This window comes from Morus notabilis, unplaced genomic scaffold (assembly GCF_000414095.1).
Source record: "Morus notabilis unplaced genomic scaffold, ASM41409v2 Scaffold249, whole genome shotgun sequence".
In the NCBI taxonomy this organism is placed as follows: Eukaryota; Viridiplantae; Streptophyta; class Magnoliopsida; order Rosales; family Moraceae; genus Morus; species Morus notabilis.
Genome location: NW_010357446.1, coordinates 16,213 through 33,896, shown reverse-complemented (window position 1 = coordinate 33,896; position 17,684 = coordinate 16,213). Strand labels below are relative to the sequence as shown.

General features: G+C 34.5%; 2 protein-coding genes across 3 annotated transcripts; one reads left to right on the top strand and one right to left on the bottom strand.

The window, feature by feature from the left end:
- Window positions 1–3,271: 3,271 nt before the first annotated feature.
- Window positions 3,272–5,643, top strand: LOC21411435. 2 transcript variants are annotated; one of them, XM_010090044.2, is made up of 2 exons: window positions 3,272–3,432; window positions 3,712–5,643. In XM_010090044.2, exon 2 carries the CDS (start codon window positions 3,740–3,742, stop codon window positions 5,459–5,461), a length of 1,722 nt encoding a protein of 573 aa, XP_010088346.1. In that variant the 5' UTR covers window positions 3,272–3,432; window positions 3,712–3,739; the 3' UTR covers window positions 5,462–5,643. The 2 variants fall into 2 exon arrangements, with proteins under 2 accessions (XP_010088346.1, XP_024026581.1); XM_024170813.1 differs by having other exon boundaries at window positions 3,559–5,643.
- Window positions 5,644–6,484: 841 nt separating this feature from the next.
- Window positions 6,485–15,723, bottom strand: LOC21388342 (ribonuclease E/G-like protein, chloroplastic). The gene is made up of 14 exons (XM_024170850.1): window positions 15,448–15,723; window positions 14,589–14,692; window positions 13,901–14,082; window positions 13,227–13,473; window positions 12,072–13,138; window positions 11,652–11,969; window positions 11,424–11,465; window positions 11,121–11,245; window positions 10,400–10,547; window positions 9,095–9,167; window positions 8,198–8,310; window positions 7,789–7,908; window positions 7,345–7,500; window positions 6,485–6,936 (listed from the first exon to the last, which is right to left on the bottom strand). Exons 1-14 carry the CDS (start codon window positions 15,597–15,599, stop codon window positions 6,757–6,759), a joined length of 3,027 nt encoding a protein of 1,008 aa, XP_024026618.1. The 5' UTR covers window positions 15,600–15,723; the 3' UTR covers window positions 6,485–6,756.
- Window positions 15,724–17,684: the final 1,961 nt, after the last annotated feature.

Sequence of the window (17,684 nt, the reverse complement as noted above, 5' to 3'; positions counted from 1 at the left end):
ATGGTTCTCTATATGTTTAATATAAAGTTTTTTCTTTGTTGGAATGTGCGTTGATGAGCATAATTATAAAGGAAAAAAAGTATATAGATAAGAATATTGATCACTAATATTTGGATTCGTTTCTCTATTAGATCAAATTCCTTACATTGATTCTAGTGATTATGTGGCCTACAATAATGAGAAGGGTGGAGTCATTGAGAGAATTAAAAAAGATGGAATTATTGATTTGGATAATGAGCTCTACTCAGTTCCAGATTGAATATCTACAAAGGCGATGCTCACTTCGTGGCTTGCTGATGCAATTAAGCTAAGTATGAACTCTGGGTGGGAAGTGATGGTAGTTTCGCTCAAAAGATATATTGTTCCGATCTCCCATGGCCAATAGGAAAGGTCCTTTTCTTGAAGCAAGTTTATAATGTAAAGGAGAGAGATACAATTTACCACAATTTTGAGAATGGAATGTATATTTTGTCTTTTACCTTGATGATAAATTAGATTGTATATGTGGATTACTCGCTAATACTCATTTTTTTTTGTAACTACATATTGTCAATGAAGAAATGAAAAAAAAGAAAAAATTATTATAAATTTAATATTAGATACCTCAGCACTAAATCAAGTTTTTATTTTTTAATTTAAACAAGTATTTCTTAATAACAAATAAATTTTTATATGCTTCATTTCTTATTTAAATTTATTTTTTTAAGTTAAACAAGCATTATGTTTTTTTTTAAAAGTTAAACAAGTATTTTTAAATACCAAAAATTATTATATATATTTAAGTTTCATACCATGTTTATTTTGATAATTTTAACTACCCATAGTAATTCAACCACGTAATTTACCAAACACTATTACACTGATTTTAGAACCAGCACAGATAGTATAATTATAATTTACTAAATATTCCGCTGTTTTTTGTAACAATTACTTATTTTTTCACCACAATTAAAAGTAATTTTTTTAAAATCTACAGCACTACCAAACTAACTAAGCTTAAGCCTGGGTTATAGGGCTGGGTTGGTTGTTTTTACTTTGAAGAGGTGGCTACCATGTTTTAGCCTATTTTTAGCATTTTAATAAAGAGTTTTATTCAGAGAAAAAAAAATAAACCTCTAGTAACGGAAAACTTTTGGACTTTCCTTTTGGACTTTCTATTTTCATATTTAGAAAATGGGCAATCTTGATAAACACCGCTTGAAAGTATATGAATTAGAATTTTTACAATTTACTCTTAATTTATAACTTTTTTAGTCAAATAATTACATTAATAAAATGATATTTAACAAGAATAAAAGATAAAAGTCTAGATTTATGCACTTTTAAAGGTAAATTTTGTAAATTTCTCCTAGAAAATCCAAATTCATTTGTAGATACAAAGTCATTTACTAACTATAAAACAATAACACCAGACCAACATCAAATTGGCGCGTGTCTCTAATTAATTCATTAAGGTGCATTGCATCATCCTCTCTTACCCATATTTTGAACACACGATCCAAATGTAACTGAAATATAATTTTAAACCTTGCAATCTCAATAATTAAAAAATATCTCTTCAGATTAGCACTCCACTAAAAATTCCACGGTGTGAGATTCTTTCAAAATCAATCATGAATAATTCAAATAGGGGAAGAGATAGTTGTGCATAAACAAATTCAAACAGGAACGGAGCTAGCTAAGGCTGAAAGGGGGCTACAGCCCCTATAAGTTGTGCATAAACGAATTATCGGTGAAAAATATTTAAGTAGGAACTTATTGGTGAAAAACTATTTACATTTTACATGTTCTTCAAATAGTTTTTCACCGATAAGTTCCTACTTAAATATTTTTTTTTATGTATTCTTCTAAAATTTTATTTTCTCAAATATGATTGGTCAGGTATATTCTTAGTTGGGGTCTACTTCATCTCTTCTTTGAGTGCCACATGGCAAAAAAGCAGCTTCTCAAATTACGGTCCCGTTCATTTCACCGATTCGAGTTTAAAATTTGAATTTTGTTACGGTAAAAAGTTCTCAGAAACAATCACATCTAACTTTTAGATACATTTTTAACTAATTGATCCGCCTTGCTCTTTTTTCTTTTTCTTTTTTTGCGTAATCTTGCATTTTACATGTTTATTATACTATATACTATATATCTATATCTTGTATTTACTTTTTCAACTTTTTATATTCAACTATCATTACATACGGTATAAGTTTGTTGATTTTCGTCCAATCATCACTTTATATATCTTTAGTTCCATAATTTTTAATAGGTTACAATATTATTTTAAAAAAGTTATGATATTATTTTGTAAATTAGAAAAGTATAAATTGATTTTAATTATTAAAGTTTGCATCTCTATGCTTGGAAATGCAAATATTATACATGTACAAGTTCATAATAAGCAATAATCAGAAACAATAATTTTTTTTAAATATTATTAATCATACTTGATAATAATAATTTCAAATAATTAAAAAAAACACACACACAAAAGATAAACAATATTCCACCACTAGTATTTGAAGAAAAACTAAAATAAAATAAAGTACTTATTTAAAAAGTGCCTTATTAAAATAATTTCTTAATCCGTCTATTTGCCTGTATTAAAATGTTTTTAGATTGGACTTGCAAATATCACAACTAGATTTTAATGCTAAATATTATTTTGTTTGACCAGAACCCTAGTAGATACCTAGTTATGACGTACTCATTTTCTTGCCTAAATCCAGCTGTAAATTTTCAAGTATTTTCTTAATTAATGTGCAAACGAGCTCTTAAAGCTTCAACCTTCAAAAGATCTTTCTTTATATATATATATATATAAAGAAAACAATAACATGATCATTTAAGTATTAACATTAAACAAGTCACAACCGAAAATTAAACATTATAAATAAGTTGATGAATAATGGACCAATAAGTGCTACTAAAAAAAAAAAAAAAAAAAAAAGGACCAATAACTGCTAAAATGACCCCAAATTTACATATTTGCCACTGTCGGTGTGTCTGTCTGTCTCTTATGTAACATTGAAAGACACATTCACACGAAAGTCCTAATCTAGCCAAAATCTAATAAGAATTTGAAAAATATAAAAAATTCCAAAATCTAATAAATGACGAAGAATTTGTACCCAGTGTGCACAATAGGCCGAAGTTGTTATCTTTTGACACATGTACCATAATACACGTGGACGGATCAGAGCTTATGTGCGTACTGCGCCACCTGCTCACTCTAAAACTCATATTATAGTTTAATTATCTCATACACGCATCATTTTGACCAAATAAATAAAGTCACAAAGTCACAAAATCAGAGAAATCTTAACACTTCCAGCTGCCCAGAAATCACGCTTCACAAATCGCAAAGAAAGGGGGAGAGAAAAACACGGAGATGGCATTTTCTGCTGTTTTTGCATGAGCTTCTTGAAGGAGGAGAAGAAGGTAAGAAAATTATTACAACAAGCTAGATCAAGTTCTTAATAAATCCTACTTGAGTTTTTCATATTCTTGTTTCTAGCCAGATAATCTTTTCATTTCTTACTTTTTTTTTTTCTGCTCAATTCGTAGATCTCTCAAACCCCATTTGCCGTTTTGTTCCAAGATCTGGAAAAAAAAAAACTTGAATAGAAAAAGAAACAGAACCCACTTAGTTCTTTGCTCGAATCTTTGAGTGTGTGTTTCTTTTTGGCGTTTTGGTGATCTGGGCATTTTCCATTTTAGTTCTGGAACAAGGTTATTGCTTCAGAAAATGTTGGGTCGGTCTTCGTTTTCCAGAACCGGAACCTTCCGGCTCGAGAATTTGGGTCCAAATGCTCTTGCCCTGATTGGAAACCTTTGTTTTACTCTCTTTGTGCTTGGAGTGTTGATCTTTACAATTATAGCCGCCACTTATGAACCAGAAGACCCTTTGTTTCACCCATCAACCAAGATAACAACTTTCCTCACATCCACCTCCAATGCCACTTTTAAATCCGACAACACCGTGGTCAAGACCGGTGAGGATTTCATGGCTGCGAACCAGACCGCATTCTCGACTTTTATAAACATAGCCGATGTGGAAAAGGTGACGAGTGATGTTAATTCGGATGGTGGGAGTACCGATGAAGGGAAGTCGGCTGATTGTGAGGGCAATGTGGATACCCCCATTGATTGTAGGGACCCGGAAGTGTTCCATTTGTTGATGAGGGCCACCATAGAGCGATTCCCCGATATTCATTTTTACCGGTTTGGGAAACCGGTTGCTGGACCGAAGGCAGGGACTTGTGATATGGCGTGGCGGTTTAGGCCTAAGGAGGGGAAGACTGCCTCCTTTTACAAGGACTATAGGAGGTTTGTGATTTCGAGGTCGACGAATTGTACTCTGAGTGTTACTGAGATTGGAGACTACCATAGCGGTGTGCTTGCCAGGAAAAGGAAGAGGAATCAGACTCCCGGGTTCGAGAAGAGACCTCTAAAGCAAGAAGAGGTTAATTCTTTGCCTGTTGTTGGGGAGGTTGTGAATGACTCCCTTCCCGTGGTTGAGTCCGAAGGGTCGTTTAGTCGCGGCAAGTACTTGATTTATGTTGGTGGTGGAGATAGGTGCAAGAACATTAACCACTACTTGTGGAGTTTCCTTTGTGCTCTTGGTGAAGCTCAGTACCTTAACCGAACTTTGGTTATGGATTTGAGCATTTGTCTATCTTCAATTTACACTTCTTCCAATCAGGATGAGGAAGGGAAGGATTTCAGGTTTTACTTCGATTTCGAGCATTTGAGAGAATCGGCCTCTGTGTTGGACCAGGGACAGTTTTGGACAGATTGGAGCAAATGGCAGAAGAGAGATGGCATGAGCCTTCACCTTGTGGAGGACTTCAAGGTGACGCCGATGAAACTCGCGGATGTCAAGGATGCTTTGATCATGAGAAAGTTTGGATCTGTGGAGCCAGATAATTACTGGTATAGAGTTTGTGAAGGAGAAACGGAATCTGTTGTCCAGCGACCTTGGCATTTGATTTGGAAGTCAAGAAGGTTGCTGGATATAGTCTCCGCAATTGCAACGAGATTGAACTGGGACTACGACTCCGTACACATTGTGAGAGGAGAAAAGGCGAGGAACAAGGAGCTGTGGCCCAACCTTGATCAAGATACTTCGCCTAATGCCCTGCTTTCGACCTTGCAAGACAAAATAGAAGATGGGAGAAACCTGTACATTGCTACAACTGAACCTGATCAATCCTTCTTTGACCCTTTGAAGGACAAGTATTCCACTCATTTTCTTGATGAGTACAAGGGCCTTTGGGATGAGAAGACTGAGTGGTACTCTGAGATGACTAAGCTGAACAAGGGGAACCCAGTCGAATTTGACGGATACATGAGGGTATCAGTTGATACTGAAGTGTTCTTAAGAGGGAAAAAGCAGCTCGAAACTTTTAATGATCTCACTAAGGATTGCAAGGATGGCATCAACACTTGCAGCACCGCATCGAGCTAAATCCCAAACACAACATCCACGTGTCGTTTTTGCTATTTTCTTCTCTTGCATTTGAAAATTTGTAAGCATGAATTCATAATTTTAGCATTATGTAGCACCCCTATGAGTTTTGTACGTCTAGAACAGCAACTGCTAGTATTTTATCACTTGGATTCTTTTAACAGTTTTAAGTTTATATTTTACTTTAACGTGTTTGGTTTTGAAATTGAGCTCTCAGATATCTCTTTTCAGTATTGTTAGGACTGCTTTTCAAGAAACCTGCTCTAGATGATTAACCTTTTTTGAGGCACCTGGTTAATTACTTGATTTTGGCTACGATAAAAGTAGGAAGTTCTAAAAGGTCTGTAGTTCACATACCAAGTGCAATATAGGGTTGTCATTGGTTTGGTTACGTAGGTTACTATAAATGGTTGGAGTAAATATTTAGGGACAAGCATCATAATGGACCAATGCAATCATAGTTACTAAAACTAAATTTGATTTAAAGATTAGAAATCGTCTATTTCCATTATTGTCAAGTGGGTTTGTTCCTATATCAAGTAGGCATGCATACAATCTCTAGTGTGGTCCTTGCTACCTCTTTGCAAAAACCACCTATGGTCTTCTCTAGTTCCCACAAAATGTTGCCACAAGCAGAATAATTCTCTTCCCATAATTTTAGAGCTTGTTTGCTCCTATACTATAACACGTACACGGGATGTAACACGACAAATTGCGTAACAATGATTTTAAAAAGGTGTAAAATAGATAAATTCCTATTCTTATACCGTTTCATGTCACATCTTCTACTTTTGCATGTTCCTTGTAGAACAGATCCTTCATGGAGAATTTGAGCCTTTGTCAATATTGTTTCTTCTAGGAGAACTCAAAAAATAAAAAATAAAAAATGAAAAACGTTTTTGGTGGTAATCTTTGGTTTAGTAGAATATTTGATATTGTGTTATTGAAACTCACATTACAAGGTGAATAAATTTGTGTAGGGAGAAAAAATAGTATCCGACAGGAACCAGAAATTTTGCCGTAGTATCTTCCTCTTAAAACTGTTTTATTTTATTGAGGAAAAATTGTTCTAATGAACAAAACTGCACGACCTAGCATTAATACAATGCGAAATTAATAGCTCAGAAATGCTGGTTTCAACGGCTACAATCTGAAACACATGATTTACACGCTATCAACAGTAAGAAGAATATTCCCTGCCTCTTTTCTCTGTTGTTCATTGCCTCATGACAAGTGAATCACAAAACACTTTTTTTTTTTAATTACAAAAGAGGCACCATTCAGTTTGCAAAACTTCATTTCCTACCTGCCTTCCACTTTTTTACAGGAATTAGAGTAACCTTTTTGCCGGGGCGGTTATTTTTCGTTTCAGTTGGTCGTAACACTGGAATGCTAACTTGGTGCTGATTTTCATTTTCCTTGTCCTCCCCAAATGGCTTGACCTCGAATGCCCCGCGAGTAAATCCTCTAGCGACCTGACAAATTATAGCAGAGGATTAGTCTTTTAGCCATGTGAACATAATAAAAGACTATTTATGTTTCCCACATAGTTCTTTCATTAACATGGCAAATCACACAGGCGGTTCATTTAAGAAATATTTAATGGGACCCCCTAGGTACGGCCAGTCAAATCCGGTCCTGTTAATACAATGCTGTTTCAGGCATTAAATGATGGTTAAAAAGAACCTAATATTGTTGTAAACTTTAATTTTTGGATCCCACCTGACAGAAGGCGGTTCAAATTTCAATGGCCAAAATTGATTCTTGATGAATCGCTTGTGCAGAACGACCAAAAAAAGACCGGTCATACCATAGTTATAGCTATTTAACAGGGCAAGTTGCATTCATTCTTCTGGGTTTCTATCAGCCGACATAAAGCGTACCTTCAAAAGCATCCAGACTTTGAGGGAACTACTCAAGAGCGCGATTCGTGTCCTCCTTCCAGAGGTCAAGTACTCGCACATGTGATGGTCAACTCGCAGAATAAATCTCGGCCAGGATTTGGGGTTTTCAGGGTCTGCTTTCCGGCCCATCAGTACCTGACAAAGTTTATAACTTAGTCCAACAAAACATCTACTTACATTTTGTTATGTTGCTGAACATAAGTTTTTGTTTACAAATGAGGGGTCATCATTTATTCTAAGCCTGCCTTCATAGAACATACAACTTGTTACAGAAATGCTTCAAGTGTTAACAATGAAATGAATTTCACAGAACCATCATTGTTCCTTTTAGCATTTTGAAATAGTCCAAAGTTCTTCTGGTGCTTCATCCTTAAGCATTAGATGGCACATAAACCGTAAGATGTCACTCTTTAGTTTACTTACAAGTAACCGGGAGATTTCTTGCTCAATTTTCGAGAAGGATGTCTCTAGAGCTTCTACTCTCCCAGTACCATGACAGCAGGTGCATGGTTCACTAATCATAAATGTCACACTAGGTCGAACCTGTCCAAAACATGCCAAAATTTATATCAGACACACAAAAATTAAACTCAATTGAACCAATCAAGCATTTTATGAACCAGAAAATTTTGTGTTTTCCCAGCTATGGATTCCCTCAAATCTAGAGATATACGATTATCATTTGATATTTGATTTTGCCAGTCCCAATTAGTTGGGACGTAGTTAAGTTTGGACAAGGATCAGCCATACATCTCTCTTAACCATTTTATGTTGCTAGTTAAGAACTGAGAAAGGAAAATATAAAAGACAAAATTGTAGTCAAGAACCATACCCTCTTTCTTGTTATTTCCATAAGTCCATGTTTGGACAATTCAGAGACCTTAACCATTGACCTGTCTCTATCAACAGCCTTCTTAACTTCTTCATATACCAATCTTTTATTTGCTATAGGACAAGATAGAACAGGTAAAGAGTTAATAACTGACATAATTTGAATAAACAAGAAATAAAAATAAGTTAACCAGAGAAAGTTCTAGGTCAACACTGTTGAATATGCGATTCAAGCAGTTACAGCAAAGTATATTGTTCGCCAAAACTAAATAAAACCAATAACAATTTTCACGAATTAGCTGGTGGACAAATTTTTTTATGCAGAGTCTTGCTAAACCAAGTTATCTCCAATACGATGCTCTAAATTGCTTTAAGGCCAGAGGACCAAACTCGGTTATGTCTGCCAAACCTTCTATCAATAAAGAATCCGAGACCGGCTAGATGAATCGGAAGTTCAACACAGGATCTTCTTACTTTCTTTTTATCTAGGAAATTGAATTTTATTGATTACAAAAATGTAAACCATGTGTACTCTCCATTTGAGTCTCCAACAATTATTCCAATACTTGCGTATCTAATTTGGCCCATGGACGAACACACAGTCATACGTTTCATACTTGTTTGAGTAATAGCAATGAGATCCCCCGATATCATGCTCAGAATAGCTAGGATTTCCAAAAGAAGATGATTGATTATAAAAATGAAACCCATGTGTACTCTCCATTTGAGTCTCCAACAATTATTCCAATAATTGCAAATCTAATTTGGCCCATGGACGACATACAGTCATACATTTCATGCTTGTTTGAGTAATAGCAATGAGATCCTCCGATATCATTCTCAGAATAGCTAGGATTTCTAGAAGTCATTAGTCTGATGAGAAATAAAAAGGACTTACAATCATCCATCATATCGATGAAGTCTACCACAATAATGCCACCAATGTCCCTCAGCCGTAACTCCCTTGCAATCTGAATCACAAATCATTTTCTATCAAACATGTCACTCTAACAGGAATCATGATTATGTATGTACACGCGAGGAAATAACATCAGCATAAAGTTCACACATGGAGAAGCGGCCACCCCGGGAGGAAAAGAAAAGAAAAAGAGGCAACTAAAGTAAACAGGTAACACATAAAGAAAGTCACAGGGGGCAACTGAAGTACATAATTTGCGTGCAGGGGAAAAATCACCGCAGGCAAAAATCAAAATACTGCAAGGAAGGGATGTAACTGAAAAGTAAGAGTCAACTATAAAGGTTAATCCTTCATTAGGAAAATAGTTCAAGTTGTTGTTTTGGGACTCAAAAAAAAAAAAAAAAATGGTAATCTTGAAATCGTGCCCAGACCATACCCACCCCACTGATAAGCCTTTACTTAGGCAAGTATACATTAGGAAGAATAAGAAGAATTAGGTCCCGTTTATTTCGCCGATTCGAGTTTAGAATTCGAGTTTTGCTACAGTAAAAAGTTCTCAGAAACAGTTACATCTAACTTTTTTGCTACAGTAAAAAGCTCTCACATAACGTCACATCTCAACTCGAATTAAAAACTCGAATCAACGAACTAAACGGACCCTTAGAAAGCTTGTTAGGAAAGATTGTTTCTAAAGCTTGTTAAGAAAGATTGTTAGTTAGCTTGTTAAGAAAGATTGTTAGTAGGCTTGCTAAGAAAGATTGTTAGTTAGCTTGTTAAGAAAGATTGTTAGTAGGCTTGCTAAGAAAGATTGTTAGTTTCTAGTTAGTAGAGCAAAGAGAGAGAATAAAAGGGCTAGAGCAAAGAGAGAGAATAAAAGGGGGAGAGGGGAACGGAGAAAGGGAGGGAAATGTTTTAGGTTTGTCCTGGGAAAATCTTGGAGTTCATTCCAAGTGGGGAGGTTACGGACCCTCAAAGTTCCGCATATCATTTGTATCAATCAGCATTGTTTTCAATAAAATCTCACTCAAATTCATCTTTTTCTCAATCTTTCCTTACCTGCTGCGACAGAATCTATCAAGGTTCTATCACCCACCAACAGGCAAGAAAATAGGAGCATTTACAATAAAGTGGTCGTGCTGCACCCTTATCTAGGAGGAAATACGTCAACATCTAGATTCATGATCTAATTGATTGCCAAACTGTGCAAGCAGGACTATGCAATTTAATTATTCTGATTAACCTTAATCATGTAAAGTAGCAAGATGGATTTAGCATCTGACATACTTGTTTAGATGCTGCAAGGTTGACATCCAAAATTGCTTTCTCCTGTGAATTGCCATGACCAAACATCACAAGTCCACCATTCACGTCAATAGATACTAATGCCTCAGTTTGCTCAATCACTAAAGATCCTCCATTTGCAAGAGGAACCCTGAAAAGCAACAGATGTTACAACAATATTGGTTATCAAGGTTCTAGCAGTTAAATTTGCCAGCAATGGAGCAGAAGTTGACCTAGCAATCAAAAATCTCTGCAAAACAAATTAATAGTATATTTGTCTAATGGTATTTATGATGCAAGGGCAAAATTATAAAATAGTTAATTTAAAGGGTTCAGAAGTATATTTACTTCAATTGATATTCTACACCTCTTTTCCTTGTTCAAATACTTCGTACAGGTGGAACCTCTTTAATGTGGTGCACCTTCAGAACTACGTTTAAAAGTTAAAAATATGCAAATTTCTTGCATCTTACCATTAGTCCCTAACTTTGGACAGTAGTTACCAATTACCACTTTAACCCGTCACGAATTTTTTCAATTTAGCATGGAGGTACCAGCTTGAAATTTCTGCATGCTCAATATTCATTTCACAAAGTAGGGCCAATCTTTCTTTGAAAGGTAAATCAAGAAATTATGGAATAATATTTCATAACAAGAAGCTTCTAAGCGCATTTAGAGCCAGATGAGGCCAGAAGTTTAAATATGCAAAATACACTATTCTCACCTTTTACTAAGAATATTGTTGATCTCTTCTTCAATGTTAAATCCATCAAAAAGAGGGATTCTTTTATTGTATAATTCAACTCGATCACAGAGATCAGGGGCAATTTCCTGAAGGTAATTTGTAACCTGGAAGACAGGAGAAGTGTATTTTTGAATGTGAAGTGATTAAGAGAAGGGAGCGTCTGCGTCTACAAAATAAATTTTTAAAACTTATTTGCCAACTGGGATATCTGATTTAGTAACATAATGATTTTTTTTTATTTATTTTTAATTTTTTTAAATTTATAATCAGCATATGTCATACCTCATGATATGTCCTTGCAGAGTCAACTACCATTCTCTCAACCTGAAGTGAAAGGTCAATAGATAAAGAGAACAATGAGGAAACGAGTCCATTGTGTGAGATAATCATGCTAAACTTTGACACAAGTAACATTTAAATGCTAAAAAAGAATGAAAAATTTTATAATTACAGACAGACCAGAAAGTTAGCCATAATAAGAGTCAGAAAGAAATCACATAAATATTTCACCTTGTCATTAAAATAATCCTGGACAACTGAGAGTGTCTGGCCCATTGCCCTGTGCAAAATAACAGGCACGGCCCCTTCTACACCTTCATCTGCAGCAAGAGAAGCAGATTTTGCATGTTCCACAATGTTTTTCCAAGTTGAAAGCAGACCTACCAAGTCCTTCTGCAGTTCCTCCAAAGTATGACCAGCAGCAACAGTTCTCACAGTCAGACCAAAACCCTGAGGCTGCAACGTTTTTGCGATGACTTTCAGGCGTATACGCTCTACACCAGAGATCTTTTTTGATACTCCAATTCTGTCACAACGAGTAATCAATACCTGCAAGGCAATGGAATCAGCACAGAGCCGTAGGCCTCATAAAAAAATAATTAAAAAAATGGGTCAATCAATTGTAGAGTGCGAGAATTAGGTGGAACATACCCAGAATCTGCTTCTTAGCTTTGGGTAAGCAGTCAATGTTGGACCTTTGGTGCCTAAACCCTCTTTGACAACTTGCACAATTATGTTGGTTCCTTTCTGTACTGGAGCCCACTTATTTTTGTTAGGAACTGCGTGCCCAGAATCCTTCATATTTTGTGAGTTAGACTCCGCATGAAAAGAACTTGTAATAGCTTCCTCTCCTAGGTGGTGTTCTCTTCCATCTATGTTATGCGCATAATTAGCTCCAGCATCATCGTGGTCAATAATACTTCCATTTAGATTGTCTGCAAGTACTTCTGAAACATCAAGCTCATCCTCACTGTCATGGTCCTCATAGTCATCCAGCACAGATTGTTCAGACTCTTCCTGAGAGACAACAGCCAACTCATCTATTATTTCGGTAGGGAATGATGTCTGGTTGTTTCCATGAGCAGCTAGATGATTTTCAATGGTCTCAGTTACAGAACCATTGACTTCAAATTTTGTTGCTCTATGAAATGGAGGGAATATGAACGGTTCCCTATTTTGTTTTATGTCCATGAGAGAGGGTCTATAACTCCCAATATTTACAAATGCCCCCCCCATATGGGGAACAAGTTTCGTGACCACCCCAAGATACACACTATCACACTGCACATTGTTTTTAACTGGTTCAAGTAATAACTCAACTAATTGCCCATCTTCTAACACAGCAATCCTTTGCATCGTACATATTGAAGAATTAATCAAAATAATTGTAGAAATGGAATCTTTCAAGATCGTATTACTCCCTTCTTGAGGTAACAGCTTTTCTGAATCTTCCAACCTTGTCTTATCGTCCTTCATAGTCTCATCTTTTTCAGATAAGTCCAAATCATCAGATATGATGGAGAAGAGAGGTGACTGTAGTAGCCAAGGTTCCTCCACAGGCTGATATCTTTCAGTTAAAAAACTATCAGAAATGGGCTCATAAGAGGCAGTCACTGTATCATTCTTAGAATTTAGATCTTCCTTGACTTTCAGATTATCTGAGGATAGCTTTGACTCTGTTAAATCACTTTTAATGTGTTTCGTTGTCTCCTCTTCATCTGTCAAAGCACTGAAAGCATTTGAGTGTTCAGAAACATTTTAAGGGAGGATATTTAATGTGCAAAGGAACCAGAATGGAGATATTACCTCTGTCCTGTTCCAAAATTAAAGGGTGTATCAGAAGATATGCATCCTCTATCCAATGGATCAACGAATTTTCTGGAGAAAACTTGATAGATCTCACCCACGAATCCCTCACTACAACATTCTTAGATCGCTTGGCAGTTGCAGGCACTGATAGAGAAAATTCAGGCCCAGGTCTCCACATGATGCCATAAGGTGACCTTTCTTCCTTTATGAAATAGTTATACTTGAAACTTACACCACAAGCAATCTAATGACCACAAAAGCATAAATTAGGAAAGGAGACTTCCTAGAAATAATATTTGAACAATAAACAAGTATTGCGAGTATCTCTCATTAGATTAATATAAAAGGTAAAACTGATTATTCATCAACCTCTTATTGTTCATAATGGGCAATAATTAATACCTATTCATCTGAGTCAACAAGGATGAGATACTCATTTGTACATGCATAATTATATAAAGGAAGCACATTGGCTTGTGAATGAAACCTAGCATTTTGGCTGATTTTGCTCACAGTTTGTCCTAGTTAGCCTTCCACATATAAATCTGTGGGAAAATAATTGTTGCCTACAAAATCATGTAATAGTGGACTCGAAAAGTAATTAATTGCGAAGAAAAACACATGCTACGAATCACAATTCACAAATCACAACTCGCTGCTGAACAAATTACCTTAACTTCAGCCTTCCATAAGTTGGCATGTTCTGTGGGAGACATTAGGACGGCCATCTCTGGTTCCCAGCAGCCTAATGCATTAGGATCCCCAGTTACATAGAGAAGTTGACCAGCTTCCAGATTAGTTTCTATAGTCCAAACTACCTTGCACATTCCTTTGAAAGAAGCAGTTGACCTACCTGAAATAAACAAATCATAGATCAAAGATGAAACGCCAAGGGATATTTCAGTTTACAAATATTATTTATTTAGACGCCGAGATGATCAATGAACTGTTGGGAGTATGAAAACGAATTTGAAAATGATAAGGGGATTCATATAACAAGGTTATCCTTTTAAGAATTAAGATGTACCTAAATCCCCAACATCGACTATGATTACGCGTAACTGAGACCCAAATAGTACACTACATTCAATGAAGTGAACTAAAACATAATAAAAAAAAAAAGACAACGGAAATATCAAGTATATAATGCAATCCAATAGCATTTAGTTGCCTAGAATTAAGAAAGGCAGCTAAGCATTCATAATACAACAACAACAACAAGCCTTAATCCCAACTTAATTTGGGTTGGCTATATGGATTTCACTTTTTCACGCAGCTCTGTTTGAAATTAGACTTTCCTAAAGGCCTTGATCATGTAAAAAAAAAAAAAAAGTAGAAACAATAACAATGTACAGTTACCTTTTTCCATGGACATTGCAAGGCATCTTGGAAAAGATTTATGATTCCCTATACAGAGAGCAAATCTGAACACATTTCCTAAAGGAATGTTACGGCAGATATACCTGTTTTGGCAGACATATATTAGCACTCTACGATAAAAGGTGAGGGAGAGCTATAGTTAGACTACCACATATTTCAAGAAATTGGTCATCTTCACATTCCATATTTATATGAAAAATGCAGTTACTCATATCTTCATCTATCAAATAAGCGCTAGAATCTGCACAAAACGCAGGAATTGCTAATCCTTAATAACCTATATACCATAAAATGGTGTCCATCTGATGCAAGTCACTTCCTCGGATTCTACACATATCAGAACATAGTATGAAATATGGTCTGAGATGCCCTATCACTAGAAGCATTTTTGCGATTAAAGGTGTGTATTTGAGCTAATAAGGCAGTAGTCCAGCAATACTGGAAATGTACTGTTTTCTCTAACTCTTAGCATTATGACTTTGAGCAATAATAAAGTGTATCCCTTGATGTTTCCCACGCAATATAACATTTCGAATTTCACTACTTTTCAAGTTTAAAAATTGAAGGCCACTTTTTTTTTTTTTTTTTAAATAAATTTGTACAAATGAAGAAACATTACAACTAAACATTAGAACCATAAATCTCAGACTTGAACATTCCAAACAGCATAAGAGAAATCACTCAAAATACCCATTATTTTATTTCAAAGTTTTGGCCATTTAGCCGAAACCCAATTCAGTTCAGATTATTCTAAGAACCATAGCAACAAGTGAAAAAACTTATGCTAATAATAACTTTACGTCGATGTTATTATTAAGTATGAAAAATATGAACTTACGGAGAGAAAAAGCTGACAGAGCGAAGCAACGAAGAAGAAGAAGAGAAAAAGCTGCGGTGGCTGAGAAGACGACGGTGAGTTTCGGCGACATCCATGGCCGATCTCTGGTCAGTACTTGAAGTATACGGAGGAGAGAGAAGCAAAAGAGCCATGAAGAAGACTGGGAATTGGGAATGGCGGAACTGAAAATTCCGACATTAGAGAGAAATTTGCTTGGGAGAGAGGAGAGTCTGAAGACGAGACGAGACGAGACGCAAAAGATAGAATAGAGGATTACACTCGTTTCTGCCTCTGGGTTTGGCGCTTCAAGTTCGCACGTGTCCCTATTCTTCACACGAGTCTCATTGTATATTTTCTCTTTTCTTGGATTTTGAGGGGAATGCTCTCTGAAGGTGCGTTTAGTCATGGGTAAGAGAATAATAATAATAATAATGAAATGGAAAAAAAGTTAATTTATTTGTTTAGTTGTAATTTTAAGGATATTATAGAATGGAATATGAATATTTTTATGTTGATAAAATTATTTTTATATTATATAAAATACTAATATTTTAATATGAATGTAATTAATATAATATATAAAACGTAATATATAAATAGAATTTTTTAATTCATTTTATATAAATAAGAAATGAAATAAATTATATTTGAAAAATATTTACTTCATTTTGAAACGGGTCTGACACTCGTAATTCTGTAATAGTTGTACGATTCATGTTTTTTTTTCTTCCAATGATATTGTTCGTGTTATTGATGTGGCAATATATTCTAAAATTTGAATTGAATGGCGAAATTTGTAGAAAGATAATATATAAATTTATATGAATATATTAAAACAGAAAAAATAAAAAATATATAAATAAGGATAATAATACAACGATTATTGTTTTCCATGCCTTTTTTTTATTGTTCTTGTTTCAGCAATTTTTCGATCCAAATGATAAAAAGTACATGATGTATTTGCTAGATAAAGTCCTCCTGTAATAAATGAAAATTTATAGTTAGTCATGTAGGAAATTTTTTTAATGAATTATAATATGAATATTAATTTTGGTATTGTTTTGCTGCCATAGCTGTAAATGCTTTCACGATTCGTTCCGTCAATATTTACACTGCATTTTTATCGAAGAGTTATGCGGCATGTCCCCAGAGTGTTATATTGAGTCTTTCTTCTCTAATCGTGTATGTGTCCTAATATCACATAACCTAATCGTGTATGTGTCCCAATTCCACATAATCAAATCGTGTCTATGTCTCAATTCCACATAATTACATTATGTGTAATACACTCATCTAATATCCCTCCATATTAAAAGTGCGGATAACACCGTTTCATTCTTAATGAGAATGACATGTATTAGTAATGTTTTAATTAAAGATTATGAAACTTTAATTAAATTCATTACAAACATATTTCGCTTATTATCCTTAAATATTATCCTCTCATATATAACTCTTACATACAATATTTAAGGTTACATAAATAATAATGGAATTTTTAATGATATTCACATAATTTTTAATAAAATATACACATAAATAATGAATTTCTCATTTATAATAGTATCATTTGTCACATCTCATGCTTTTAAAATACTATTCCCAACAATAACTACTAAGTATTTAATATATTGGATACTGAAGCCTGCAAATTTGATCAGTTATGGATAGAATTACCCATTATATTAGCCACTTTTTGTTGGGATATATGCCCATAAATCAAATAAGATGTAAATATTTTGTTAATTATCAATGAAATAAGGAATTTTTTCAATATTATTTTGCATGCATGTGATGTTTTATAAATATCAAAATCCCTAGATTATTTTAGATGTAACTTTAAACATTGTATATAAGTGTTATATGCAGAGGATAATGTTTGAAATAAAATAATCTAAACTTGTCCGTAATTATAAATTAAAGTTGGGATCTTTAATTAAAAATTACTAATGCGGTTCATTACATTCTGAATGAAATAATCTTATCCTCGATTGTTAATAATGAGATTATTAGAATGAAAGCATTTTATGTAATATGATTACATAGGACCGGAACGCGATTAATTATGGATCTATAATAAATTTTGTTATTAAATAGAGTATTCAATATTAATCAATGATGATCATATATGAATTAATCTTAATTTTGAGTAATTAATAAACTCCTATTTATGATATTATGTTCTTTGACATATTGAGTAATGACACATGTGAATAGTGTCAAAGTCTTGGTATATT